This window comes from Lipomyces tetrasporus, assembly GCF_029532465.1.
Source record: "Lipomyces tetrasporus strain NRRL Y-64009 chromosome Unknown POJ06scaffold_11, whole genome shotgun sequence".
Classification (NCBI taxonomy): domain Eukaryota; kingdom Fungi; phylum Ascomycota; class Lipomycetes; order Lipomycetales; family Lipomycetaceae; genus Lipomyces; species Lipomyces tetrasporus.
In genome coordinates, this window is record NW_026611606.1 from 153,271 (window position 1) to 180,678 (window position 27,408).

The 27,408-nt window shown below is 47.6% G+C and overlaps 13 protein-coding genes across 13 annotated transcripts; 7 read left to right on the plus strand and 6 right to left on the minus strand.

Moving 5' to 3' along the window:
* Positions 1 to 700: 700 nt before the first annotated feature.
* Positions 701 to 1,780, plus strand: POJ06DRAFT_202144 (Alpha/Beta hydrolase protein; the record flags this gene model as incomplete). Its single annotated transcript, XM_056185267.1, has 1 exon — positions 701 to 1,780. One exon carries the CDS (start codon positions 701 to 703, stop codon positions 1,778 to 1,780), a length of 1,080 nt encoding a protein of 359 aa, XP_056040751.1.
* POJ06DRAFT_285985 (uncharacterized protein) lies at positions 1,636 to 3,566 on the minus strand (the record flags this gene model as incomplete). Its single annotated transcript, XM_056190214.1, has 4 exons — positions 1,636 to 2,464; positions 2,518 to 2,953; positions 3,018 to 3,448; positions 3,470 to 3,566. The coding sequence occupies 4 exons, from the start codon at positions 3,564 to 3,566 to the stop codon at positions 2,103 to 2,105; spliced, it is 1,326 nt and encodes a 441-aa protein (XP_056040752.1). The 3' UTR covers positions 1,636 to 2,102.
* On the minus strand, positions 3,492 to 5,032 carry POJ06DRAFT_261022 (ATPase, F1 complex, gamma subunit domain-containing protein). Its single transcript, XM_056188553.1, has 2 exons — positions 4,817 to 5,032; positions 3,492 to 4,610 (listed from the first exon to the last, which is right to left on the minus strand). The coding sequence occupies exons 1-2, from the start codon at positions 4,876 to 4,878 to the stop codon at positions 3,782 to 3,784; spliced, it is 891 nt and encodes a 296-aa protein (XP_056040753.1). The 5' UTR covers positions 4,879 to 5,032; the 3' UTR covers positions 3,492 to 3,781.
* Positions 5,033 to 5,212: 180 nt separating this feature from the next.
* Positions 5,213 to 6,485, plus strand: POJ06DRAFT_261026 (optic atrophy 3 protein-domain-containing protein). The gene is made up of 4 exons (XM_056188554.1): positions 5,213 to 5,559; positions 5,615 to 5,779; positions 5,847 to 5,878; positions 5,939 to 6,485. The coding sequence occupies exons 1-4, from the start codon at positions 5,497 to 5,499 to the stop codon at positions 6,342 to 6,344; spliced, it is 666 nt and encodes a 221-aa protein (XP_056040754.1). The 5' UTR covers positions 5,213 to 5,496; the 3' UTR covers positions 6,345 to 6,485.
* Positions 6,486 to 6,517: 32 nt separating this feature from the next.
* Positions 6,518 to 7,790, plus strand: POJ06DRAFT_261028 (Sec20-domain-containing protein). The gene is made up of 2 exons (XM_056188555.1): positions 6,518 to 6,978; positions 7,031 to 7,790. Exons 1-2 carry the CDS (start codon positions 6,710 to 6,712, stop codon positions 7,701 to 7,703), a joined length of 942 nt encoding a protein of 313 aa, XP_056040755.1. The 5' UTR covers positions 6,518 to 6,709; the 3' UTR covers positions 7,704 to 7,790.
* POJ06DRAFT_214775 (putative diphthamide synthesis protein-domain-containing protein) lies at positions 7,774 to 9,846 on the minus strand. Its single transcript, XM_056185508.1, has 2 exons — positions 9,392 to 9,846; positions 7,774 to 9,341 (listed from the first exon to the last, which is right to left on the minus strand). The coding sequence occupies exons 1-2, from the start codon at positions 9,763 to 9,765 to the stop codon at positions 8,057 to 8,059; spliced, it is 1,659 nt and encodes a 552-aa protein (XP_056040756.1). The 5' UTR covers positions 9,766 to 9,846; the 3' UTR covers positions 7,774 to 8,056.
* A 95-nt stretch (positions 9,847 to 9,941) lies between these two features.
* POJ06DRAFT_29237 (UbiA prenyltransferase family-domain-containing protein) lies at positions 9,942 to 11,692 on the plus strand. Its single transcript, XM_056190393.1, has 2 exons — positions 9,942 to 10,418; positions 10,473 to 11,692. The coding sequence occupies exons 1-2, from the start codon at positions 10,149 to 10,151 to the stop codon at positions 11,532 to 11,534; spliced, it is 1,332 nt and encodes a 443-aa protein (XP_056040757.1). The 5' UTR covers positions 9,942 to 10,148; the 3' UTR covers positions 11,535 to 11,692.
* Positions 11,693 to 12,898: 1,206 nt separating this feature from the next.
* Positions 12,899 to 14,295, minus strand: POJ06DRAFT_261034 (V-ATPase proteolipid subunit C-like domain-containing protein). The gene is made up of 6 exons (XM_056188556.1): positions 14,174 to 14,295; positions 14,067 to 14,079; positions 13,920 to 13,965; positions 13,693 to 13,776; positions 13,382 to 13,633; positions 12,899 to 13,321 (listed from the first exon to the last, which is right to left on the minus strand). Exons 1-6 carry the CDS (start codon positions 14,188 to 14,190, stop codon positions 13,248 to 13,250), a joined length of 486 nt encoding a protein of 161 aa, XP_056040758.1. The 5' UTR covers positions 14,191 to 14,295; the 3' UTR covers positions 12,899 to 13,247.
* A 1,286-nt stretch (positions 14,296 to 15,581) lies between these two features.
* On the plus strand, positions 15,582 to 16,084 carry POJ06DRAFT_270956 (50S ribosomal protein L30e-like protein; the record flags this gene model as incomplete). The annotated part of the gene is made up of 3 exons (XM_056189477.1): positions 15,582 to 15,603; positions 15,661 to 15,756; positions 15,822 to 16,084. 3 exons carry the CDS (start codon positions 15,582 to 15,584, stop codon positions 16,082 to 16,084), a joined length of 381 nt encoding a protein of 126 aa, XP_056040759.1.
* Positions 16,085 to 16,911: 827 nt separating this feature from the next.
* POJ06DRAFT_227487 (uncharacterized protein) lies at positions 16,912 to 19,113 on the plus strand. Its single transcript, XM_056185748.1, has 2 exons — positions 16,912 to 17,486; positions 17,537 to 19,113. Exons 1-2 carry the CDS (start codon positions 17,053 to 17,055, stop codon positions 18,735 to 18,737), a joined length of 1,635 nt encoding a protein of 544 aa, XP_056040760.1. The 5' UTR covers positions 16,912 to 17,052; the 3' UTR covers positions 18,738 to 19,113.
* Positions 19,114 to 21,027, plus strand: POJ06DRAFT_261039 (actin family). Its single transcript, XM_056188557.1, has 7 exons — positions 19,114 to 19,217; positions 19,311 to 19,501; positions 19,570 to 19,795; positions 19,849 to 20,135; positions 20,186 to 20,464; positions 20,520 to 20,617; positions 20,690 to 21,027. Exons 1-7 carry the CDS (start codon positions 19,199 to 19,201, stop codon positions 20,754 to 20,756), a joined length of 1,167 nt encoding a protein of 388 aa, XP_056040761.1. The 5' UTR covers positions 19,114 to 19,198; the 3' UTR covers positions 20,757 to 21,027.
* A 430-nt stretch (positions 21,028 to 21,457) lies between these two features.
* POJ06DRAFT_29314 (uncharacterized protein) lies at positions 21,458 to 23,335 on the minus strand. Its single transcript, XM_056190415.1, has 2 exons — positions 23,038 to 23,335; positions 21,458 to 22,978 (listed from the first exon to the last, which is right to left on the minus strand). Exon 2 carries the CDS (start codon positions 22,956 to 22,958, stop codon positions 21,570 to 21,572), a length of 1,389 nt encoding a protein of 462 aa, XP_056040762.1. The 5' UTR covers positions 22,959 to 22,978; positions 23,038 to 23,335; the 3' UTR covers positions 21,458 to 21,569.
* Positions 23,336 to 24,543: 1,208 nt separating this feature from the next.
* Positions 24,544 to 25,485, minus strand: POJ06DRAFT_270960 (Fructosamine/Ketosamine-3-kinase; the record flags this gene model as incomplete). The annotated part of the gene is made up of 1 exon (XM_056189478.1): positions 24,544 to 25,485. One exon carries the CDS (start codon positions 25,483 to 25,485, stop codon positions 24,544 to 24,546), a length of 942 nt encoding a protein of 313 aa, XP_056040763.1.
* Positions 25,486 to 27,408: the final 1,923 nt, after the last annotated feature.

A 27,408-nucleotide genomic window follows, 5' to 3' on the forward strand; every position in this document is an offset into this window, starting at 1 on the left:
AATAATTTCTGGTGGCGGTGAAAGTTTTGTTGGACGTGGTGGTACAATTGCCGAAAAGTGTCGGTACTAAAGTGGAAGCACCATAAGATGAATGGGGCGGGCGGGATTCATTCGCTCGGGCTTTGACTGTGCGGCTGTCGGCCATTGGCAGCCATTTCCCAAGTTCTATCATAGGATGCTATAATTGACCTCTGCGTTTGATCGGAATAGATTTATTCACACGTGGTCGTGGGACTTGTTAAACAAACCAGTAACCTCGACTGACTCGCGTGAGATAAAACCATTATTACCTTTTAAACCTGCACATCGTACCGCATTTCACTTGTAGCATAATTACTACCGTCTACATTACTTTAAATGCACTACTGCGAGAGTATAATTGACAGCAACCAGATCATTTTCTGTAGCCTTGCCGAATACTTTGTATCGCCTTAATCCACAACAGATAATAATTCTGGTCGGTCACTGTGTAATGCCACTGGAGTGATCGCAGTTACAGGAGGGCTAGGGCTATCCTTGACCAACAGGCGTCAATTTACATCCGATTTCCGTCCTTTTGAATTATCAGATGGCCCTGTCCAATTACGGGCGCATGCGCCATATGCGCCCCAAATGCCCAGCCACACCGACTGCAGCGAGTCATCCCCAAATCTCAATCATATATGTTTCTGGTTGCTTTACTCAATCCGACATTGACAGGATGGGAATCAGCGCACCTGTTTTCCGCACAATTGTAGTCGGCATTCTCGCTGCCGGCGCTGCTACCTACGCCGCTAGCATCGCGGTTACTCATCGCAAGCACAAGAAGGCTCCTCCTCGCTCGAGTCCTCCTACGTTGTCCTATCCCGACTATGCTCTCTCGGAACACACTTTCTTATCCCCCTCCACCGGTCGCACCATCTCATGGGCTGAATATGGGTCTCCCGAGTCTAAGAACGTCGTGATCTACGAGCACGGTCTTCCCGGCAGCAGAATTCTCCCAGTCGGTCCCAATATCAAGGGCAAGGACATTCGCGTCCTGGCCATGGACCGTCCTGGCATCGGCTTCACTTCTCTCCCTCTCGCCGGGAAAACGGTCATGGAAACCGCTATCAGTGATGTTTACGAGCTTCTGGATCATCTCGAAATCTCTGAGAAGGTCATCCTCTGTGGCTTCTCCGCCGGCGGGCCGCACGTGCTTGGTATCATGTTCACGCACCCAGAAAAAATTCGTGCGACGTACTGCCTTGGACCTGCCACCTACCTTGATGAGAAGATCAACTGGGATGATCTTGCTTCCGGCCCGAAATCGACAAACTGGTGGACGAAGAACTTTCCCTGCTATACTGCGTTCGACATGGTTTTGCGAGCCGACAAGATCGTCGACTGCTCGAAAGTAATTGAGAGCATGAAAAATATCAGCTCTAAGGGCGACGCTACTTTCCTTTCTGAGAACCCGGTTGAGGCCAAGGGGTGGCAGAATGTCAACTATGAAGCATACAGGCAGGGTATTACGGGATACCTGCAGTCGTGCATGGAAATCTTCGGTCGGGTTTCTACAAATCCGTGGCCTGTTGTTGGCGACATTGTTCATCAAAAGGGAATTGAGGGTCAGAAGGTCGTCATAATCCATCGAGAATCTGATCACTTGACCCCAGTTTCCGGAAGCAGAGATTTGGTCCGAAGATTGAAAGCCGCTGGAGCGGACGCCGAGTTTGTCTTCCCGGAGGGTTCCGAAGGCGGCCACTTCCAAGCTCTTAACTATGGAATGGATTATATCCTCGCGTCTGAGTGCGCGTGAGATGTCAGTGTATGAACTTATCTAAGTTCTATATATGTTGAGTAGAATATTACAATCCACTGTCCTACCAGCTGCATGTTCCAGTGTACAGAGCTCCCAGTATTTCGCCTACACCCACGTCGGTATTCGACTCCATATGCCATCTCCACAGAATTCGATATACTGATTTGTGTGCCTGTCACTAGCGGTACGGCGCTTGTCTGGTGCCCATCAAGAGACATTGCAATTTCTCAGTAACTTAGAAGCAGTCACCATACCAACATTGTACGGCGACAGGATTTAAATCGATGCAATGGGCGCACTATCACGGAGGTGATAGTGCTCAACCTTCTGCGAATCCGTTGGCAAATCCATTGTCCTGCCTTGAACAAGCTGCAACTAATTCACGGAAGTCATATATAAAACGATCACCCCCTAAGTAGTCAAGGATATAATCATGTAGTGGTCTATTTATTTCGTTTTCCTGGGACCCCAAGAACGTAAAAATCTGTTTCATGATCGGCCACTTTGGATGGGGCGTTTGATTATATGCAACAAGTGCGGATCTCGTAGTTTGTCCTCTGGAAGCTTGCCGTTCGGCAGGGATATGGATACAGTTATGCCGTATGGCAATGCTGACAGTCAAGTCTTTAAAATTGGCGTTCATTGAAAGATTGCCTCCGCAGTCGAATAACAATCGACGATCTGTAACAAGTAAGCCACCTAATATATACGCAAAGCAGTCGTTCCATGCATACTAGTCTTTCTGGTCGGAAACTCAATGTCCGGCATGTTGGACTTATCTCTCAACCTTGAGCAGACATAGTAGACCTTAAACGAGCAAGAAACCTCATTTTTTCGCATGTATCGTCGAATGAAGTAATATCCGGTAGTCTCGTAAATAGCATCAATGATTGCCGCGAAGAGTTCTTTCGGCTCCGTCATAGTTTCTTGGGTCTTCTCAACTTCATATCCAACTACTCCGACAGTAGGAATATTAAAGCCATTGCCCAGAACAAAATGTGCATTAGTAACTTGTCGATACGTTGTCGCGTCATCCGCACCCTCGCCCTCGCTAGTGGTAGGATATCGTATCAGGACTTTCTTCAAATCGCGGATAAACTGGTAGTAATTCTCATATACTGGCCATCCATATGCTTCTTCGGCGCCATGATGCATCAAATCATACCGGCGCTAAATCATCATCGCCGTCATCAGCATGCGTCGTAGGCCTTGTTCGTCGTTCAATGCAACTAACCTTTTCCCGCTGCATGTCCATAGCTCGACATCGCTCGCACTGCTTTAAAATCCGAAAGCCCCTTTTGAAATTTCCAATTGGCTTGCTGTGCTTACATCGCGAACATCTCAACGTGTCTGGTTCGTACGGTACGACATCATTGGCTGCATTGGCTACATTCGATGTCGTGTTCAACGGATTGTTCATTTGTAAACTCCCGGGTGCAGCTGTGACCGGGAAGTCATCTGATGACATAGACCCGCTGTGATAATCATCCAATCGGACGCTGAAATATATTACAAAGCTATGGACAAAGGTTCGAGATATGTACGGGGTCGATTCGAATCCGTCACTGTTATGTGACGCCAAGCCCACGGTTGCGGGCTGTACGTTCCACACCGGATAGGGAAGGTCAACCCTTGTTCCCGAATCCGTCATCAGATCACTCTCGACTACGGCAATTCACGCCGTACATGCAGATCTAATAATCTTTATCGGCTGAAATTTGAATCCTGTATAGGTCTTGGTAACAAATGATAACACATGCATATAGATGGTTACTAATTCCATTTCTACACCGTTTCTCTATGCCCCTTACTTCACTACGTAAGTCACTGGGACAGAGACCCTTCAATGACTGATGTACGTTCATAGACTAGTTCTATTATATAGATAATTTTCCGAACGCACGACGTGCGTTAACGCATTCAACACCTGCATTACTATCACTCATTGTATACGAATATAAACCGTACACGACGAACCGTAATACTCCTACCCGTCGTCTACTGCAAACTGGAAGCACCTGTAATGATGTCGACCAACTCGTTGGTAATGACAGCTTGCCGGGTACGGTTGTACAAGATGGAGTATTTGCCAATCATGTCACCAGCGTTCTTTGAAGCGTTATCCATAGCGGATCGTCGAGCGCTCTGCTCGCAGGCATGGCCCTCCGCAAGAGCCCAGTAAATGGCATTGGCCAGAGCGAACTCGGTCAAGTCTTGGGCGAGATCCTCCTCGATATCGTAGGCGGAGAAGTTGGGTGAGCTTTTGAGGCTCTCCTCGGTATAAGCGGGGACAGAGGTGGGTTCGAAAGAGATGCCAGACTTGAACTTGTTATAAAAGATCTCAATCGAGTCGTAAGTCTTGCCGAGCTTGAAAATCTGGTCCGCGACGGTCTGAGCCTCGGCGAAGGTAGGGATCTCCTTGCCCACTTGGTTGAAGCTCAGGACGATGTTGCTCGCGTAGGTACGGGCAAGCTGAATCTTTGCCTTGTCACCGAGGATGACAAGATCAGCTTCAGGTTCCAAAGCGAGCTTAGCACGAACAGCTTTGGAGATCTGAGAGTGGATACCGCCGCAAAGACCCTTGTCGGAAGAGGAGACAATAATGAGCTTGTTGCCCTCAGAAGAAGCCGCGGTCTCGGCCTTTTTGAAGATCTCATCGGAGGTCTCGCCATATGCACGGGATTCGAACATTGCACGCTGAGCTCGGGAGAGCTTGGTGGACGCAACAATCTTCATTGTGTTGGTGATCTTCTCGATGTTCTTGATGGACTTCAATCGAGACTCAATCTCACGGAGTGTGGCATATGTGTTGGCAGGAACTTTGGATCTGTACCATAGATTCGAATTAGCCAACTTTGATCTGCTCAATGCAATTACATCCGCAGTAGAGAAAGCTCCGACAATATTAAGCATCAACAATTGGTCCCACAAAATTTGACCTGTTGCATCTACTCCCGCATTCGTGCTTCCGGCCCGTTCAACGGCGCCTTTCCATTCTCTCGAGGCAAGCAAATTCCAAAAAGTGCGACTCACCGGTAAGACGTCGCCTTAGCCGCCTGAACGACAGGACGCACGCCGGTTCTCAGAAACGACATTGTGAATACCGATAAGGATGCAATGGACGCGGATGGGTAAAACAGTAACAGATTGTGGTTATGAAGGCTTGCACAGGTAAGGTTGGTGGAGCGCGAGAACGCAAAATTCGGACGGTGGCTCTCTCGATCGGCGGGTTGCAACCTGCTCCTAAAGTGGGCACCGTGAAATTGTATCGTGGGATTTTATTAAGCATGTTTTAACTTGGTGTCGTTAAAGCCAAACCATGTCGAACATCCCGGCACGCTATTGGGCGAAGGGACTGATTACCCGGTCGAAGTAGCGAAGTTTCAAAATCCGGTTTTACGGAGAAGGCATCCACCAAATAATTTAGAAATTGCTTACCCGGAACAACTAATTCTAAACTGGTGGATATGCCATCTGGTACCGTCTAATAATACAAGGTGCTTGTATATGTAAGTTATAGGAATATCTTTAGTAGTACTGCTCGATTTCCTCAGGGGACTCATCTCAACACAATTCATTGATTGCACGGCTAGGTGGGAGTTTGTTTGCAAGCTTTCGGAGCCATACGCCTCTAGTCAACCTATATTTGATGATAGCGTTATTCGGAAACTACAGTTAATCCAGAAATAATATAACATAATCAATTGTTCCAAATGTCAACGATTGCGTTAAAGATAACGTCGCTGCTAGTACGGACGTTAGCCAAACCCATTGCAGTACGCTCTTCACTCACAACTGTCGATTTCAACTGAAGCTGACAAGTCGACACAGAACACAATCAAAGGTCGTGCAAAGCACCACGGTCCTTTTCGGAAAGTCTGTATTACTGTTGCACAGACATTACACTCCACAGATGTGCGGTTACGATTGGGTTTACTGGGCGACGCAAGTAAGGCTAAGGTCCGACCCTTGAATGATGCCAAAGCTATTGATATGGTAAGCATGGTACCTCCTTAGGCAGGCGATAATGGGCAATGGACAGTTGCTGATTACAAAACTGCAGGGAGCGAACTTTCTGTCGGAATCATTTCTCTTGTACGTTGTCGCCTAGTCATTGTGTGGATTTGACACTGCAGTCGCTAACTCATATTACAGTGCCATAGCAGCCGGAGCTATTATGGTCGAATCCGTCAGATCGAGCCGGAAATCGTCGGCACGGCAAGAGAATGTGGAAGACAATATATCCGAGTTACAAGAAGAAGTTTCCAAACTTAAAGCCATCATTGCCAAGTTACCGACAGAGCAGGGGAAGAACCTTGGCCTTATCGATGTTCAGGCAACCGGCAGTTCGAGTGTTGATATGAGATCAGTATCTGGCGAAAACGAAGACGCCAAGAACAACGTTGTTATTATTTCCTCGAGAAAGCCCACAAGACAGCTATCTACCCCAAGATGCGAGGACTTAGAAGCTTCTAAGGAATCGGCTGGCATCACCGTGGCTGAGAAGAAGATGGACATCACTGGCGGACTCTTTGCGGGTATTTTGTCATTGTACAGGTAATGGAGTTAGGATACTAGAGCATTTGCATCAAACTATAATAGTTGAAGTCGGCGGATAGAGCGTTTTGGAGCACTTGGAATTTAGCGGTGTTCAATTCCCTATTTGTTCATATTGGCATAGAATGATCAATTAAGTAGATTGTAAATATATTATTTGTATTAATTGTGTGTAAAGTTGCTCTATGTCCTTCGATTTCAAAAGCACTCCTGCACCGCAGTATTGGCATCGAGAGTTCAGGGCGTCCAACTGTTTGGTCAAACCTCCCAAAGCATAATTATACGTCATTCTTGGATTATGACTTGCTGGCCTGTCACCGACGCCAACAGATTTATCCTCTTGAGCTTCAATTTACTACATTCAGCACAATGCCTTCCCTGGAGTCGACCATAGATGAGGTCGTTGCCCTACATACAGCTATTGCGCACCAAATAACTCAGCTATTAAAGCTAGCAACAGACGACGAGGCCGCACGATCCCGGCTAGCGTCCCAGATACACAATCAGCTTCGCGAAGCAGACATATTAATAGAGGCAGCTGACGTTTTAATACAAGATTATACTGCTACTGGCGACGACTGGGTATCAAAGACAGCACTGGTTGGGAAATTGCACGAGGCGAAGGAAGATCTAAAGCTGTGAGCTAGAACCTCCATCTAGGGCAATATTACAATACCTAACTAATGGCAGGGATCGGTCATCTTATCGAAAGGCACAGCTACTTTCTCGACAGACGACTTTAAAAACGCAGCGACAAGAACGGGAACTTCTTTTCGCGTCCGCCAAATCTCACCACCGTGTGTCCACTGCATCTACACCACCTGTCTCCAACGCACTCCGCACTGCGGAAGAGGCAACGGCTGCACTTCGAAGAACACACCAGCTTCTTGAAGCTGAGGTTGCTCGGTCCGCATTGTCTCTGGAAGTTCTCGACGAAAGCAATGTCTCCCTGAAGAAATTAACGACTCAATATACTGCGTTCGATGTTGTGCTTGGGACGAGTAGGCGCGTGATCTCGGTGCTGGAGCAGGCCGACAAGTGGGATAGGATATATATGTTAGGTGCTATGGGATTCTTGCTGTTAGTGTTGTGCTGGATCCTATGGCGACGGGTATTCAGGGTCCCTACCAGGTTGGTCATTTGGACATTGGTGAAAGGCGGCAAAGTTGTCACCTGGGCCGTCGGACGTGGAAACAACACAACTGACAATAAAGAAATGAAGTTGGAATGGAACGCCGAAGGTAATGTCATTTCAGCGACTATAAGCACAGTGACGGATGCAATCACAGTGGCAGTGGAATCTCACACACCGGCCTCGGTTGCATCCCATAGTCTAGCAGGCGGCTTGCACGATGAGTTGTAAGATATTCGGATGGGAAGGCATTCACAGACATTGAGTAATTTTGTGCATAGTACAGGATTGTAAATATCGTATTATATAGAATGGGGATTTGATCTAGAAAATCAGCTAAACTCTGGCTTTGTTCAATAGCTGTATCGTCGATCCGAAGTACAGACCGCCACCCGGACATATAATAACCCAGTAATATTCCACTTAGTTAGGGTAACTAGTGGACACTGTTATGTATTTTAGGACTTGGTCCCTACTGCTGTCACTTTGCATAAACATATTACAACACAGACCCACAAACTAAAGCGCCAATAGCACGATTCCAAACTCCAATAAATGCAAAAAACTCTAGTCAACGTCCGTTCCTAGACATCACCACTAACGTACCCTCGCGCAATACCTTTCCTTCCTATTTCAAGTTTAGCTCCTTGTCTCCGTTCACCGGTACCATTGTTGTCTTCACTGCTTTCGTCGTCGTCAGCAAAATCCGATCCTAATCCTTTCCAGAACCGCTTCGACTGAAGGAACGCTCCGGCGGTGGAGTAATGCTGGCTTCCTCTAGTAGCTAGCTGACCTGCATTCCCCCCTGTGCTGACGAGCTGCGAAGAAACCTTCGAATTACCTGATGCCGTCACCCCGACGTCACTATTCTCAATCTCAACGTCGATATGCAGTTTCCTTGCCGATTTCGCAGTCGACAACGGCCTCGAAGCCACATATCTACCGGTAACCGCATCAAATTCCGGTGGCGCGTCTTCGTCATCGGCAGCCTCCTCGCCTTCGTCTTCCTGTTCGTCATCCGTATCATCTTTCAAATTCATAACCTTATCGAATTCCAAGATCCACTCTCCCGCGCCCCATACAATATCCCGTTTCAACGCAAGCTTCAATTCAAAAGGCGTTACCAATGGCTTGAAATACTCGCCTTCGCGATCGATAATCATGCCACCTCGGGCGCAACCGACGACAACCCACACGTCCACCACATCGAAATTTGCCAGTTTAGCAACGTTAGGTTTACCGACGGCTACAACATAGTGCTTCTTTCCCGCGTCTCGGATAAGCTGCTGCAGAGACAAGATCAATTCGGATGAGGAACGGAGTGAAAGTGTATTGACTAGTATGCCGATCGTCGAGGCTGCGCGTGCGGACAGCATCGTTTTGTAGCGACGTGCCAGAGGCACCGTGCCCGACGCTTCTTGTAAAGGTGCTTCAGGATCAAAAATGATCGGCGGCGTAGAGAATATTGTAGAGAGCTGAAGCTGCGCCGGAGGTGGAGGAATACCCAGGTGAAAGAGGATGTATGACTGTAAGCCGGTTTGAAGTTGTGGATGAGCACGATGCGGTATGGGTGAGGCTTCTGTATGTGTTGTAGACGTTGAATATGTTAACGATCCCGGTATTATCGTCTCGGATGGAGCAGACGGATCTGGACTTGTGAGTGACGATAGAATAGGGACTGTGGTCAATACATTGGTATATTCCGCTAATCTCTCTTTCAGTTGGTCAACGTAGACCTGATATGGTGTCTCCGCAACTATAATAACATGGCTACTTGTATCTGGAACCTTTCCCTTGAAAATTTGTACACACAAGTCGAGATTAAGTTTGCCCTGCCCGAACAGATAGATGACTGGTGAATGTACGACGCTGTAGCTCTTTGTTAGTCTGGCACGCAATGAGTAACAATTCATACGTACGGATTTAGGCATGCAACCCCAATATGAACAACGACGTCGGCATTCACATGTTGTGCCGCAATCTCATCTACACAGCATTCTGAATATGATGTATCACCCAACACAAAGACCAGAATATCGTCCCCAAGTCCCTTCTTCTTCAACTCTTCGATCAATGCACTCGCAACAACCGTTGAATGTGGTAACAGGCTATCTGGAAATTGCAACGCAATTCTCTTGTATTCCTTTTCCTTAATTTCCTGAGCTAAGTCTCCGAGATAATATTGTGAAGTGATTTCTTCAAGTGGAGGCGCCTCCGTTTCTGGACGACCTGATACACGGTAATATGCAGTCTGCGTGGACAGTACTGGCGGTGCAGCTGTTTCCAAACTCATTGTCCTAATATACTTATCCTATTGTCATTTATGGTTCCTGCTCGTTTCAATCTGGGATAGCAGTTGCAAAAATTAGCTCCGCTGCGGGAGGTTACGAAATTTTGATGCGGCTGAGGGTCCCGGATGAACACGAGACCCTCGACCGCACCTGTTTTACCCATTCTCCGCAAAAAAACCTTGAAAACCGGCTGAAGAAGTTAACGCAATTAAACCCGTACTTTTTGAGTTGTCAGTCTTAGGGATTTGGCAGGGATGAATGTTTGATTGTGGAACCAACGATTGTGAATTCTTGCAGGTGTTGCATTTGCTTGAGTTTAAGGAACGGGCCTAATATCATAGATCTGCAACAGGGCCCTCGGGTAACCGAGGCGGAATATCTTCAGATGTCGTTCTCTACGTCGCGGAATCGTCTTTGTGCTTATTGCAATGCCGGGGATTTTGCACGGGTGGCTACGGGAATGCGGCGGATGCTACACACTGGCGTCAAGTCGTCGATGAGCAGATCAATACTAGGCGGGTTGCGAGGAATCCTCGGAAGTCAGATTGGACCTGTCGAATCTCGGAGTTTAAATACAGCAGCCTTTGTCATTCCAAAAGCAGATTTTTTTCAGTCAAATGAAGAATTGTCGTCCCGACCAAAAGTACTGGTACGAGTAAGTTGGCCATAGCTCCAACGGTTTGTATCAAGGAAGCTAACACACCTACAGCTCTTTTCACATACGTCGAGTCTTTGGCACGGTTCGCCGTCATCGTCGCCTGGGCAACCACCTTCTGCGTTTAAGGCACATCTACAGTTAGGCAAGCCGAAGCTAACAGCACTCATTGTCCTGAGTACGATGGCGACTTATGCCATTACACCAGACCAAAGCCACGCCATTGGCGCTGCAGCTGCTTCGTTGCCTGTACCGTCGCTATGGACGTTGCTTTTCCTCACAATCGGCACAGCATTTACGTCAGCAAGCGCTAACGCTGTTAATATGGCAAGGGAGCCGGTGTATGACGGCATGATGTCGCGCACACGGTCACGACCAATTGTCCGGGGGTTAGTGTCCCCCCGACAAGCTATTCGATTTGCTATTCTCACTGGTATTACTGGAGCGGCAGCCCTTTACTTTGGCGTCAATACAGAGACGGCTGCTCTTGCCGTCATCAACATTGCTCTATATGCTGGATTGTACACATCCATGAAACGCACCTCAATAATGAACACCTGGGTTGGTGCCGTCGTCGGAGCAATTCCTCCTCTTATGGGATGGAGTGCCGCCGGAGGATCATTGGTGGATCCCGGAGCTTGGTGTTTGGCCGGATTGCTTTACGCCTGGCAATTTCCACACTTCAACGCTCTTTCGTACCCTATACGGGACGAATACAAAATGGCAGGATATATGATGGCTGCATGGGTAAACCCGCAGCTTAGTGCGCGCGTTGCTCTTAGGTATTCCGTCGCCATAATTCCTCTATGCGTTGGCTTATGGTATTATGGTGTGACGGACTGGATGTTTGTTGCGGACAGTACTGTGGTGAATGCTTGGCTTGTCGCGCGCGCGTATAAGTTCTGGAAGGAGTGTAGAGGCACAGTAGCCGGTAAAGGAGCAACTGCGAGCGCTAGGAGACTGTTCTGGGTTAGCATTTGGCAGCTTCCAGCAGTTCTTGTTCTGGCGATGATTCACAAGCGCGGACTGTGGGATGGCATGTTTGAAGATCAGTATGACGATAGAATCGCTAGTGATACTGAAGAAGCGATTGAAGAGTTGTATGAAACAGAGTAAAAGGCATCCGTATTTGTAAATATTAAATGTAAGTTACCTTATAGCCGCATAGTGAATGAGGGTGCTCACCAACTCAATCCTATCATTGGCTCAATTTTCAGCATTCGTTCTGACGATCCACGGGTGGAGAGTCAGGCAGAGTCGTACACGCATTACTGTCAAATGTCTTGTAGTTAAAGAAGTTTGGAGAAATATGTGAGCAATGGCGCTACTCAACTCCAGGCTCTTCGCGGTTGTAACAGGTGAAGCACCATAGAATTCTAGGTTTCGCGAGCATTATTGATTACATTCGCTACTGACGATACGACGCACAAATATGAAAATATCCTCAACCCGAGATTATATAACCGTGGACTATCGAATCATATTGATGCACACTTCCATCATGGTCAGATGGGAACTTCGGGTTGTACACTCAGAAGTAATCTCGCGCCGCAAACTACGCGGCGCTCACTTTGGCACCTTTGTGCATCCGAGATCCGACGGCTTGCTAGGCAATCGCCGCCATCGGTAGCGAGCACACTCGTTTATTCTGGCGTTTCGTATTGATTAATTGCGATGGCATCGTGTTCCTCGAACAGTCTCAGTTATTCGTTTCGCGACCCGTGTTCCCAATAGTTCGAAACAAAGCAAACAGCGCGACAGGCTCGGCTCGGAATGGTCACCCTTCCAAACGGCCTGTCGAATGGTCCGAGGCAACGAGAATAGTTTCAAGAGACCTAGTGCAGTTGTTGAGCATCCGGAGGCTGAAACGACGTGATAAATGAAACTACACTTACGGTTGTAATATCTTATTGTTAATTGCGACTACACAGTATACGCGTCAAATAATTCATAATGCGTCACAGCAATTCATCGAGTTAGGATGGGTGCCTTCAGAGACTTTGGAGTATCATCGACTAGTGATGAACCTGTTCATCAGTATTGTAGCTATCCGAGCGCGTAATTCCCCGACAGCCAACTTTTTTTTCGGCGGCACGATGTTTAAATGTTTACGGTCATATTCAAAGATGCTGGTGTTACATCAACATCCGGTTCAATAACATCATGCCGGCACTTATCATATCATCGATGACAGAGCGTGGTAACATTATCGGACGCAAGTCTAGAATTGGCACCGTATAAGGCTCATATCATGTAGTATGTATCCGTGAAACACAGCTTATCCACATCTGACGCCAGCCCAAATGGGGTGGGCCGACAAACGCCACCCAGCTTCGCGCATGAAATTTAGCCTCGATGGCTTCGTCCTCGCCTGATGATCGGCCTTTTCCCAAGGAGACGAAGGCATCGACATCTATCATCGACATACACTAATCGATGCGCATGTACAGCAATGTTGTCAGGAAAATGAAATCGTATGAAATCTTTTTATGCTTTTCATCATCAGATTATATTTCGTAACACCACCAGGACTCTATGAGTTGTCGCCTCTACCAAATCGTTCGCATCATTCACAGCCTCTAAAAACATATAGACCATTAAATTATAAAAACCCCTTAAATGCCAACTTTATTTATAATTAATACATGAAAACACGCTTTGTAACCACTCCTGATTTCCCCGAAAACACACAAAAAGGCAAAATAAAGAAGGACATCCGAAAGAAAACACTCTATATATAATGAATTTTGTTTTTAATGAAGTATGAGGGAGAGATTTGCGATGGGATTCGTAATTTATATATAAACTGATATATATAAAATAGACCGCTTAGCACTGAACGTCCTGGGTGGCGCGGGAGTTGAGGAGAAGAGCAACAATAAGACCATAAAGACCCAAAACCTCTGCAGATCAATTAGCCTTCCTTCGTTTCGCGCATGATAGAACTAAAAAGGACCACATACCAGCGAAAATAAGAATAAGAATCATGCCAACGAAGAGACGTGGCTGCTGAGCAGTGCCACGGACACCGGCATCACCAACAATGCCGATGGCGAAACCAGCGGCCAAACCAGCAAGACCGACTGAGAGACCAGCACCGAGCTGGATAAAGCCAGAGTAAAGAGCCTGGTTCTGGGCAAGGCCATCAGAGACCAAGACGGAGACGACGAGACCATAGATAGCAATGATACCAGCCATAATGACAGGAACAATGTCTGACGATGGCGTCAGCATCCGAAGAATACAAATCTCGATTAGGAAAATTAGAACATACTCTTGATAATCAAGTCAGGTCGGAGGACAGCGGTAGCGCAGATACCGACACCGGACTTAGCAGTACCGTAAGAGGCACCGAAAGCTATTGCGCCATTAGTCAACTACTATAGGAAATAACCAACGACAAAATCCATGCATCAATTCCATAGAACCAACCAATCCATCAAATTCTTACAGAACAGATGAAATGACATTGCATTGAGCCACTGAAAAATTCCAACTTACAGGTGAAGACAATGGAAGCGGTGGCTCCCATGGCACCAAAGAAAGGCTACAACCAAAAAGTCAAAAACCAATCCCCCTTCCAATCCATCGAATATTGCAGTTTCCGCAACACAAATGATGGCGAGCATGAAAAGAGAAGAGACATACAGCATAGACAGGGCTGTAGTTAGAAGTTAGAAGTCAGCACATATTCCAATGTCACACTCGAGGCATTCACCCTCCTCAACGCCAAATCATCTAGAAACCGGACATACCAAAGTTCAGTGGCCATTTCTGATAAGTTTAAGGAGAAATAAGGATGGATTGATGCAAAAACGTGGTGAATACGAAGTGGTGAGATGCTAAGACGGACGACTGAAGGTGGACGGAAACGAGGGAAAATAGATTGTGGGCGTGGGCAACACTAAATATCGCAGGCCCGCGGACGAGCATTCAGCGAGCATTCAGAGGGCGCGCTAGCCGCGTGTGGCCTAGCACAAGATGCTCTAACCGAGAGAAGGTTAGCGCCCGCAAGGGAGAGACGCTGCCACGGGGCCAGAACTTACCTAATCTGGACGATATGATTGGCCTCTGGGCGTTCGTGCTGAATAGTACGCGCGGACTGAGAACCGCGCAGGGCGGGTGGATACGCTGCAGGCAAACCTGGCCGCAGCAACCACTTGGAGCGATACAAGGAGCCAGGCCTTATCGCAGGTCGACCACTATCTATCGCTCCATGTCCAAACCTCCTCGCCTCTGTCCGGACTCGATAGGGTTCTTCCGCCACAAATCTCTTCTGTCACTAGTGTTTTAGTCTACGCCTGTCCGGCCTGTTGCTACTTTACCGGCCAACTGATTTTTAAACCTTAGCTTCACCGATCCGAACACGCCGGGTTAGGGTCATGATCTAATGTTCTCGCTTTACACGAGTCCCGCGTCTGGTTCACTCGAGAGTGTGTTGTGAGCACATTGCCGGCGACCTAATACTCCATGAGCATAGCTGAGCTGGCTCGCTGGACGATGCTCTCCAAATTCGTGAAATGGTTGAGATATATTGAACTCTATCATTTGTGGCTCATCTATTGCCACCGACTGCTTGTGCGAAGTTACAGTCCAGCGGAATCATCTGATCTGGCATCCAAAGGCTTCGTGTCAGAGACACTTTGTTGAGCCTCAGGTTTCTCATGCCCTCGCACGACTTCCACTCTTGAGGACACATTACGTGTTACGACTGATCTTACAGTTTTAGTGCAAGTCCAGCAACAGCGGTATCTGGTTAATTCAACTCCATAAACGCATGTTGCGGGCTGGTACCCTCGTATTATTGTGCTCATCGTTTCTTAAAAACTTGAAACTTTAAAAAGGGCCAAAAGGCAAAATGACGTTTCAAAACGTGATTCTACACCTGTCAGCGGCGTCGTAGTTACCCAAACTCGAAGTTTGCAAACTCAATGTTTTGGTCAACTCGGTCAAAAGGGCAAAAAAAATTCGGCCATCGCACATTCATCTGAACATTTTCAAATTTCACCACCTGAGGACAATTTCTACCGTGACAGCAATCTTGCGATAGAAAAGGGCGAGCTCTGCAAGGAACCCTTTTTATTCGCTATATTTCGGTACAATTTATTCCCAGTTTTCAGTCCGATCCGTCATATTTTGTCTTGGCAAATATAGTATTGCAAAATGTCTGCTCCGAATCCCAAGGGTACGCTATCTTTACCGAAATTCGCGCTTGATGGTAATAGTTCTAACAATTCGATAGCTTTCCCTCTTGCCGATGCGGCTTTGACTCAGCAAATCTTGGATCTGGTCCAGCAAGCTACTCACTATCACCAGTTGAAGAAGGGTGCCAACGAGGGTAAGCACATATTACCATATTCATTTAGATGATCGCACGGTAGTGATACTGACAGTGTTTATTAGCCACCAAGACTCTCAACCGTGGGATCAGTGAGTTCATCATCATGGCCGCCGATACCGAGCCCATAGAAATTATTCTCCACCTTCCCCTCCTGTGCGAAGACAAGAACGTCCCCTACGTCTTCGTGCCTTCCAAGGTCGCTCTTGGTCGCGCCTGCGGTGTCACCCGTCCTGTTATTTCCGCTAGCGTTACTAGCAACGATGCGAGCCAACTTAAGAGCCAGATCTTCGCCATTAAGGACAAAATTGAGCGTTTGCTGATCTAACTGGTTCTTGGACATGTATTCATTAAAACTAGATATTCGTCGGGCATACATAGCAGTTCTCGCTTGAAATGATGATCGAACTAGGGTTGCCTTGCACGTTGATGCATTGGAATATATGCTGCTCATTGGGTGCGTTGGTTAATTTTGTATATTAGTTATAAGTATATATGTGTGCACGACTACAAAGTTTGTGGGCTAAATTCGTCCCAAATCATAACTATGGGGCAACTTCAAAGTCGATTCCTGGCACAGCGTGGTAATGTAATAATCAAGAACACTTAGTTCTGCTGTCTCTTGGCATTACCGACGTAGCCGCATGCCAAAAAAAAAAAATAGTCTACCAAAGCCAGTGGTAAATGAAGAGATTGATTGGATCAGAAAAGGACTTTCTGGGACTTATCAATCACCTATGCTGACAAGACTGAGCACCCACAAGTCTATCACGAAACTGATCTGGAATTGAGATCTGCAAATTATCGCAGTTGGAGTCTTCTCTGCTTCTGAATATTATAAATTATAATTACAAAACCATCTCTTCGTCCTGCGTAGATTTTTTTGATCCATCTTCTTTCAAATTTAAAAATAGCATTTTCTTTGCAGCTGAGCAGCTGACGACAGCTTGATAGTCTTGAACTTGCCGATACTTAATTTAGTATCACGATTGAGTATTTGTTGCTACAAAATCGCATCCATTGGGTAGCGTGTGCGGTAGCCTGGCTCGGAAGTTGTGCCAGGGGTGGCGACGGCCGGCACGTGAGTCGACTCTCAATCCGGGGAACCGGACGACTTTTACGAGTCTTAATCGGCTTTTCACGTTCTCATCATCTTGCCAGCGAATACTCGCAGCATAGTACAGTCAAAACGCTGCGACTCACAATCTAATAACCTTTTAGCCGAGGAGCTTCCTCGGATAAACATTTTTTTGTCGCCCCCTCTCCGTCATATTTATATAGTTCAGTCGCATCACAATGTCCGCCACGAAGAGCACTAAACCGACAGCGGTCCCACCCCTTAAGCGATCCGACTCGCTTGACCTGCTATCCCCGACCCAGTCACTTGCGGGCTCGATGTCTGCTACCTACGACTCTTCTGCTCTTTCGTCGGACGACGAAACAGTCTACCAGTCGATATCACATCAAGTCACAGGTGGTGGCAGCATAAACAGTTCAGGATCTGGTGGAGGGAGCAAAAGAGACCCGTTTGGCGGACGGAGACTACCGCTGATAATGTCGTCGCCGTTTAATCGGAGTAGTGTTAATCGCTCAGAATACCGGTATCTGCACGCGCGACGAGACGATGATTATGATGATTACGAAGGACAAGGCGCCGGCGACGATCACGACGGCCGATCGGTACATTCAGGTTTTCAAGAAAACTTGTCCCATCGGAGACGATATATATAGTATGTGTTTAGCTGTACCTGCGAGAGGCTTGTACTAACAGATACTGTAGTTCCGCGATTGCATTAGTAGTAGCACTGGCGTCATTTGTTATCCAGACCGAGGCTCTCGGCTATATAGCACAGGATCTGCGCTATCAAAAGCCCATATTCTTGCTCTATGTGACACATAGCTCCTACATGTTGTTAGTTCCTATCCAGCTAGTATTCTTATGGCTTCTTTCGCCGCGACTTTCTCTTTCGAAAATATTTAGGAAACATCAGCGCATAATATCATCAACGCTCCGTATCATTGCGACGGCAAACCAATCGAAAGTATCGCCAATTTGGTATCTGGTTCGGACGACCAGTCTTGTTACATTGGCACTTACTATAGCTGGAAGCACATGGTATATCGCTGTGAATCTTACTACACCCAGTGACGTGACTGCGATTTATAACTGCTCGGCGTTCTTTGCGTACGCATTTTCCGTACCACTATTACACGAGACGTTCAAGTGGTCCAAGATGTTTAGTGTTGGTCTGGCTATCTTTGGAGTGTTGATCGTTGCATACGGTGATTCATACTTCCCGACAACCTGGATTCCTGGCGATACTCGAGACGAGAGCTCGACGCCGTCTCCTGATGAGTTCGCTTCCAACAGGATGATGGGTAACATTATTATTGGGGCTGGTGCAGTCATGTATGGCTTATATGAGGTTCTATACAAGCGGTTTGCTTGCCCGCCATCTTCTGTGTCTGTTCGACGGTCAGCACTCTTTGCAAACGTCTTCGGAGCATCGATGGGATTATTCACTTGCACGTGTCTGTGGATTCTGCTTCCAATTCTCGACTTCCTTGATATCGAGAAATTCGAAGTTCCGCAAGGGGAGACGCTGTTAGTTTTAGTCGTCTCCGTACTTGCAAACGTTGCATTCTCGGGGAGTTTCCTGACCTTGATGTCCCTCACATCCCCGGTTCTCTCCAGTGTGGCGGCGCTGCTCACCATTTTCCTCGTCGCGCTGTGCGACTGGATTCTATTCTCAACTCCTTTGACATTCGGTGCAATTGTCGGCGGTCTGGTAATTGCTATTGCCTTTGTCCTACTTGCGTACGCAAGTTGGCAAGAAATCGGCAGCGACAATGACTCCATCACGGACGCGGAAATCGCCGCAGCAGAGGAAGAGCGTAGACGCGTCCTAGGACAGAACGATAGATGGATGCCGCACAGGGAATCTATTGTCGAAGACGCAGCAACAGCCGGAGGGGCGTAATTATACTTGCAGGGATCGATTTAATCCATATTATATACAATGTTAGAAATATTGTAGATTTTCGGCAGGCTGTATGATCTACGGTTGGGTTGTGTATTGGTGCGCCTTTGGTTGGCTCTTAGACTGAGTGTGGTTTTGGTAAATAAAGGAACGAGGAGGTCATCAGCGATTGCCAGCGGATTGAAAACCAGACGTATATTGCATTCAAGTATCCAGCTGTCAGACCTAAGGTCGATTGACTTCAAATGACATCAAACCCTGGTGGATTCCTGGCTTTAAACGTCCAGTGGTGTGTGCACAGCCGGGTGACGGAGCCATGCGCGTTCTGACTTCTGAGGCTACGCTGGACGACGCTTACGAGGAGACCTCAACAGTGTCCTTAGGCTCCGAGACTCTACGTTAAAGTGCACATATCAACCACTACCGGACCTTGGTAACTATCCCAACCCATATTAGTCGCCATGGCGGAGCAACCAATTGGTAAGCCAATTTTGAATTGATTTCCTCATTCGCACTCGTAGGCTATCTCAAGCTTTCGTAATCGTTCCCGTTGCTAACCGATTGATGATGTAGTTCTCGACCAAGGTACCGGTTTCGTCAAGATCGGTCGTGGCGGTACGAATTTCCCGGATCATACATTCCCGTCGATCGTCGGCCGTCCGATATTGCGAGCGGAGGAGCGTACGGGGAATGTGGAGATTAAGGACATCATGGCGGGCGACGAAGCGAGCGCTGTGCGCACAATGCTGCAGATTTCATATCCGGTATGGCATATTTCTGTACTCATCAATAGCTTTTGAGATGCGTGGCTGACGAGTAGGGAATGATGTAGATGGAGAACGGAATCATTAAGAACTGGGAAGACATGGGACACCTGTGGGATTATGCGTTCTACGAGCGAATGCAGATCGATACGACTGGCAAGAAGATTCTTTTGACCGAGCCGCCGATGAATCCATTGAGTAATCGAGAAAAGATGGTGGAGACAATGTTTGACAAGTATAACTTTGGGGGCGTGTACGTTGCCATCCAGGCAGTTTTGGCACTTTATGCCCAGGGTATGATATGTGTCGAAATGCGATGTCGCAGGCCAATGTCTAATATAATGTAGGTCTTTCATCTGGCGTCGTCGTCGACTCAGGTGATGGTGTCACTCACATTGTACCTGTGTATGAATCCGTCGTGCTCAATCATCTCACGCGACGTCTTGACGTTGCTGGTCGTGATGTCACGCGCCAGCTAATTAACCTCTTGCTTCGCCGAGGATATGCATTCAATCGAACGGCTGATTTTGAGACCGTCAGACAAATCAAGGAAAAACTATGCTATGTTAGTTATGATCTTGAGCTAGACGCCAAACTAGCTGTCGAAACCACCGTCCTGGTTGAGTCTTATACTGTAAGTAAATCATTGATTGTTTCAGCGAATCGGTGCTAATGTACACCAAGCTTCCGGATGGTCGTACAATCAAGATTGGGTCAGAGCGCTTTGAAGCTCCGGAATGTCTATTCCAGCCACATCTCGTCGACGTTGAACAGCCCGGTATTGCCGAGTTCCTCTTCAACACTATCCAGGCCGCAGACGTTGACGTCCGATCAAGCCTGTATCGCGCCATCGTCTTGTCTGGTGGTTCAAGCATGTATCCCGGCTTGCCTAGCCGACTGGAGAAGGAATTAAAGCAGCTGTGGCTGACGAGAGTGCTGAATGGTGATCCCACGCGATTAAGTGTATGTCAATGTGATTTAGGGCGGGTGAAGAATGTATATTGACGATTGGCCGCAGAAATTTAAGGTCAGAATCGAAGATCCTCCTCGACGTCGCCATATGGTCTTCTTGGGTGGCGCAGTGTTGGCCAACATCATGGCGGATAAGGAGCATATGTATGTGGTTTCCCACAGTCTCACCTACCAACGTTTGTTTCGTGGAAGTTTATTTAGCTAACTACAACTTAGGTGGATTTCGAAGGAGGAGTGGGAGGAGCAGGGACCTCGCATTTTGGAGAAATTGGGCCCGAGGTGAAGAATGATACAGTGTCATGGCCGTTTGTTAGACGTTGTACAGTCAGCCGTTCTTTCCGCGTTATATATTCTTACTCCATTTTTACATGACTTAGACCCTACGACGTACCCGAGAGACGGGAAGTGTATGTGATGATAAATCTGTTGTTAGTAGATTCTTGTTCACGTATCCAATCTGACCAGCACCGTGCTACTGGCACAGATCCCTGCGTCTTCCAAGTTGTATATCCACAAATATAACCCAACATACAGTAAAGAATCCATCGCAACCTTGTAGAAATGACATGTCGCGATCTGAGTTGGCAGTTGGGTTTTTTTGCAACCGTATGCAAGCCAAGCGTTCGTTCCAGTCAGAACCATTGCGAGGTAAATGTGGTGTAAGTCTGAAAGTGTAGGTGTCAAATAAATAGCCTAACCCTGTAATTCCAAGTTTTCCGCCAGTTCGATGGCAGTGTCCGGAGAGTATACCAACCATCATCTTTCCTTCTTTGGGTCTAGCGTCGGGCGCTTTGGATACTAAGGATTTGGCGGCAGTAGAGTCCGGGGAAGAGCGTGTTGTAGTGACCAGGTTTCAGATTTTGAGCGTATAATATAGTCCGATACTCATGGGAATTACCAGTGAAGCATCGAAGGCAAATTAAATAATAGTGTATGCCGTGGTGTGCAGCGACGCGTCGGTTTCTCAAAAGACAACTCGTTCCAAACCATCCATACTCGCCAGCTAAATCTATCTATAGTACACTATATATCCCAACACCAAGACCAGTAAGTACAAATTGCTACACCGAACATTACTAATGCAGACCAATTCCCGTTAACGGTTCGTTGTATCGACTAAATAATCGTGACACATGTCCCAATTATTCTTCAAACCATGCATAGTCTCCTCCCGTGGCCATTTCGTCACATTTCCCTCAACCTCTACGCCTCCCGACGCTCGAAACAAGTAGTGCAACAGCATATCAGAGAATAGCCAAGACATTCGACCTTTTTTGAAATGAATGAAATCCTTGTATTCACCTGTCGCGCCATACGCAAGTTTCGACCACTCAAATATCTCCATGTTGAATTTTGTTGTGACAAGCGAACGCAACATGCGGTCGATCGACAAGATACCCGCATCCTCATCTTTGCCATCTTTCCGGACGGCGGAGGAGCGGTACATCATTGGCACATCATCCCCGAATACATCTTTCATGAACTCGACGAACTTTATAAATCGCTTCGATACAAATCGCAGCTGATCTATCGTTAATGGGTCCCTCGGCCGTCCGATCACAAACGCCGTCCGATCCTCCTCTGGCAGAGCTTGCATTTTATGAAAATGTGCACCAGAGAGAAACGCGACTTGGTCCCATAACCCGGATTGCAATAGTATCAAGTCAGGTCCGGATCCAGAATGGCCGATCAAGCGGGGCATTGAGACCGGTTCGTAGATTTCTTTGTACCGCTCTTCGAAACTGACGATTTTCATGGGCATCCACCACCATTCTGGACGAAACGTGTACATTCCGGCGATATGCCATTGCACAAAGGTGATGTTGATTAGCGGGATATGGCAATATGCCGTCGTCTGCTTCGTGAGATATTTGCCACCTTCCTCAACGAACTGTTGTCCCATGTCTTCACAGAGGAATTCCAATAGCGACCGGTCCACGGAGTCGCCCATCAGCAGAACGCGCCGGTCTTTGGTCCAGGACATGTGGTCGCGGGTGAACTCGTCTAGCGGACTCAGTTCTGGCACAGGCTGCTGTTTTTCTTCCGCATCGGCGACTTTTTTGAGATACTCATAGTATGCTCTAAACAATCGGAACCATGGTACTGGTGCCGTACCCAAGATTACATCGTCGACGGTGCGATTGTTGAGTAGAATGTCGCCCATGTCCTCTGGATGAGGATACTCAGTCTCCGGAAGCGCTGGAAGGTCAAAAAAGGAAGGATAGAAAGGAATCCAGCGCGTCTCCTCTCTGTCTTCGGTCGTGTGCATGTATCCCGGCATTTTGTACGCGTCCACACATTGGCGCGGAGTCCGACCTATGAATGGCGTTCTGCCAATTGCCTGTCTCATCAAGTGCGCGCTTTTGATACCGGTGCCGACTGCAAAGTTAGCCGTGGACGCCGAGAAGTACACGCTCAGGCAGAAGCACAAGGCAATACATCCGACGACGAGCAGTCGGGTATGGTGGACGGGACGTAATAGCATTGACACAGCTAATGGAAACACTGGAAAACGACGTTGAGTCAAGAGTAGAACTAGCAGAAGGATGATGGTGAAAGCCCACCGGTTGCTTTATCACGAACTGCAGCCAAACGTCTGCAGCGGGCATATACTGAGCGAGCCGCACCGGATTTAAGTTAATTCTCCTGACCGCGCAGAGGCGGCCGCATGTGTTCGCTTCGATTCAACGCAGTTAGTGCTTCCTACTTGTCTGGCGCCGTGGCTTGCGATTGTGGTGCGGTCTGCAAGCCGCAGCGCAGAACTGGTGGGAAGGAGCCTAATCGTCGACACGGTTGTACTTTCTCGTATCCAGGGGCAGCATGGACCTGTACTGGCGTTGGCCCTCAGTAAGCAGCATCGGAATAACTATTTAACGCGGGACTATTTTTAATGCGTGAAGATCCCCATCGTTTCAAGCAAAACGTCCTTTTGTAACCTAACCAAGATGGTGGTCTAACAAACGCTTCTCGGACGCGCCATTGCGGTGCCCGAATGGCTCTGTGAGCTACCACTAAGGGTCTGAAAATGAAAATCCCGAAACCCTGAGAGCGCAGATCCGCTCGCTTGTCCAGCCGAGCGTATGCGAATAGACGAGTTTAGCGTGATCCTAGACGGTATATGCCATAGGAATGTGTCAAATTGTGAATATATGTTTCACGGGAGATTCAGGGAGTACGCCGATCATTCTTCTTTGGGACTAGCGTGAGAACACCAAGCTAGCGCTGAACAGTGCAACGGGATAACTCGCCCCTGAGTGCTCCGCTATTATTATAATGAATCCCCGTTGGGTGACCTGGTTGCCCATGACAGACAATTCTTGCGATCTCTACATCGGCATGGCCACTGAAAGGCACACCCATCCACCATAATTTCGCGGAAAGAATGGACGTAAAGCGTAAATATTATTATGCACTTTATTTGCTCGTTTGAAATCGTAGCAGAAAAAGTCGCTCAACCCCTTAAACTTGCCTAGCAGTCAGCAGAAAGGAAAATAGCTTAGTCCTTGTATTGCGCTTAACATGGACTCGGTTGTCAATTAGATGGTGCGTTTCAAAATACAGCTCAAGTATACGGTTGCAAGGTTTACTGTACCCAAGTCTACCTACTACGCTGGTCCCAATGAGATTGACTTTGTCTAGTCTCCTCTATAGGGTCGGTTTATGCTAATTCTGGCTTTCAGATTCCAGCTTCAAGATTCTAGATCGCCCATAACAAGTCATCAACACTTAGCTGTATACTGCGGGAGATATAAACAGGCTGCCGGCAATACGGTCTAGATGGATCCGTACAGATAAGATATATGCCCGCGTCGGCCGAATGATGGAAATGATTGCTCGGTAGCAGAAATACCTCTGCTGCCATGCTGGCCTTTCTTGAAGCACAGCATATACGACCAGCAGGAGAGAACACCTGCCGTCTAGCCGAAAACTATTGCGGCCTACCAAGTCGTAATGCGTTATATAAAAAATTTCTCATGCCCCTGTCCCACTGATTTCTATCAACGGCTACCTGCCAAACTCCATGCCACACGATTGGAATCAGTATATGCCTCTATGTCGTGCCGTATTATTTATGACTGGCCATATTTCCGAATCAATGACCTCATCGAGCTCTTAGCCTGGGCAACATACGATCCTCCGCCGAATAGTGCCGCATGATTCAATTCGTGAAACAGCCTATAGAGCCGAATCCGGTCCTCATACTCGTCTTTAGGTTCCTTTTCTGGTACAAGTTCATGATACCGCTTGTAAAATCCGCCCGAGCTGAATCCGCCAAACATCCTCATAATGCCCAGTTCGAACTCAGAGTCTGCGTAAAACGCACAGGAGTCGTATATAACTGGAACTATCTCGCCTGTGTCGGGATCGTCTATCGCGCCCGCATTGCCCGCCCATAAGTCGCCATGGACTAACGACGGCGATGACTTGACAGGATCTAATAGCCGCGGAACCACTTCCTGTACGACCTGATCGCCCATTCGATCTAATTCACTATCACGTCCATTCGCCCTCATACATTCATCGAGAATAAACCGCAGTCGATGCACTCCATAGAATTCCGGCCATGACTTGGTAGGCGGATTAGGCAACTCGGTGGCTCCACAACATGTTACAAGACCATCGGGTAATCCATACCAATCGTTCGTGGCCGCTGTATGCAACCTTGCCAATTGCTCCGCCAACTTGCGCTCCCAGACTCTTCCCGATCCGGACCTTAAATCCTTCAAAAAGCTTGCGACGACGAAGTACCGCGATCCATCGCCGAACTGTCCTGACGCGACGGGAACGGGGCAGAAGCCCGGGACAGCCCGCGAAATTAGTTGTAATGCGCGATATTCCCCAGTAATTAAAGACTTTGACCGGGCATACTTAAGGAAGTATGTTGGAACGCCTGATTTATTGATATGTGTTGTAGTGCCGAACGAGGCGTTGGAGTAGATGGATGACGGGAGCGTGTAGTCCGTTGAGGGACCGGGGAGGGCAGACAAAATGGCGGGGTCGAGTGCACTCATGTTAGATCCAAAATTGCCCATATATCAACGATATCCGAGACGGGATTTAGACCCGGTCCGATCTATGGATAAAGGGCTGCACTAAATATTCGTTTGATAACAATATGACGTACCCCGTGTCGTTAGAAAAAGACCCTAACCCTTATTATGGCTGCGCAGGTCGACGTGATTACGAACCTCCAATTGCCTGTTTCCGAGAAATTAGAAACCGATGATATGCTTGTAGCCTTTTTATCCAATCAGGTCGTGTCTGACTGTCGACGACGTAGGATTTTCCGTTGATGCCTACTGCAGAGTTGGTCCAATATTTGTTGACACCATGATCTCCCTGTTTCTCAGTGGGTTAGGGTCATCCAAGATGCGCGCCGAGCATCAGATTATAGAACGCTTAGGGTCTTGTCAAGCTTGAGATGGTTTCTACACCTCCTAACTCACATATGTAAAAAGAACCTGTTCACAGGATGTTGATTATTATGTCGCGTGGGTACGTCTAACAATCACGTGCACTACAGGATGTCCAACCTGAAAATAACGCTAACGAGCTGAAGTGTTTGCACATCACTACAACTTGACTGCTGCAAGTGCTAGTGATACTCATCGTATCGGGCACCAGACTGGGATTGACTCTCTGGCTGTCGAACACGGCCAATTTTGTCACTGGATACAGCACCAGCCGGGGATTGATGCGTGCGGGACGTGCAAGGGGTCAGCCGCGACACGCTTGCATGATGTCATATTACTATAGCAGGTTTGTAGTTCTCGATGCCCGAGAAGGTGGATATAAGGCTGTCGTTGGTTAGGCCGATGACTGTACAGAGAGATGGTCGTGGGCCCCGGATCGCTGCTGACTGCAGGGCCTATGGCATGTTGTGGCATGAACTAGACTGTGGTGGTCCGGACAACAAGAAAACTGGACCAAGTTCGATAAAATGTTGAAGTTGAAGACGGCATAAATATAAATCTTCATGAGAGAACGGTGACTACGGTGATCTACGGATAATCCCCGGTGAATGTGCTAATGATAAACTTTCTGTTGATAGCACACTAGGGTAGCATGATTCCCCAGGTAAGAAGGCATACTCTGACATTAAAATGTCATCCTGGATAACTGCTTACCCTTTGCGCTGGTTTGGCGGCGTGCTGATGTTTGGTATGTACCGGTCTGATTTTTATGGTTACGATTTTGTGTGTCATTCTCCGAGATGGCGCATTCGAGTCAATCTCGTGAATTATCTTAATATTGACATTAAGGTCTGGTGGCAATGGTATTCTGGTCTGGCCACGACACTACTCTGAGAATCTGCTACCGGAGATCAAACCAATGAATGAATTCATTTCATGTGATTCTATAATATTATTGGATTAGACGGACAATGCAGTTTTGTGCGCTAGACATGCGTGATTGATCATTGATATCGATTGCCATGTGGTACAGCGTTATCGATATCATACAAAAACTGAGTGTGACAAGTAGCCGATAACGTTGGACCAAGACTCGCACGCGTCTCTCGAGTGTCGCCTCACAGAAAACAGGGCGCGATACCCCCTGCTTTGCGTTCGCCTTCATTTGTTAGTATGCCGGTTCCCGAGCAAATAGAAGACTGCGGACAGCCGCACGTGCCTACGCCCCCCTGACCAAAAATCCCCTGACCGTTGACACTTAAGGTTTTGGGTTAGGGTTCAAACCAATGTGCGACATGTATGGCACAATCGCACAACATTGTGCTAATTCAGGGCTAGGGTATTCTGGTTTAGTGTGCGTGCGTGACTTCTCGAATGGCGCTTTTCTAACGGTAACAAATTATTCCGACAACTCTAGCACAGTCGGACACAGTCCAGACAGATGTGCTGTTGGCCTGAAGAACCAATCTAGCACGTCGCTCTTCTCTCTGCGAGTGCACGTGTTGCGGTAGCAAAGACAAG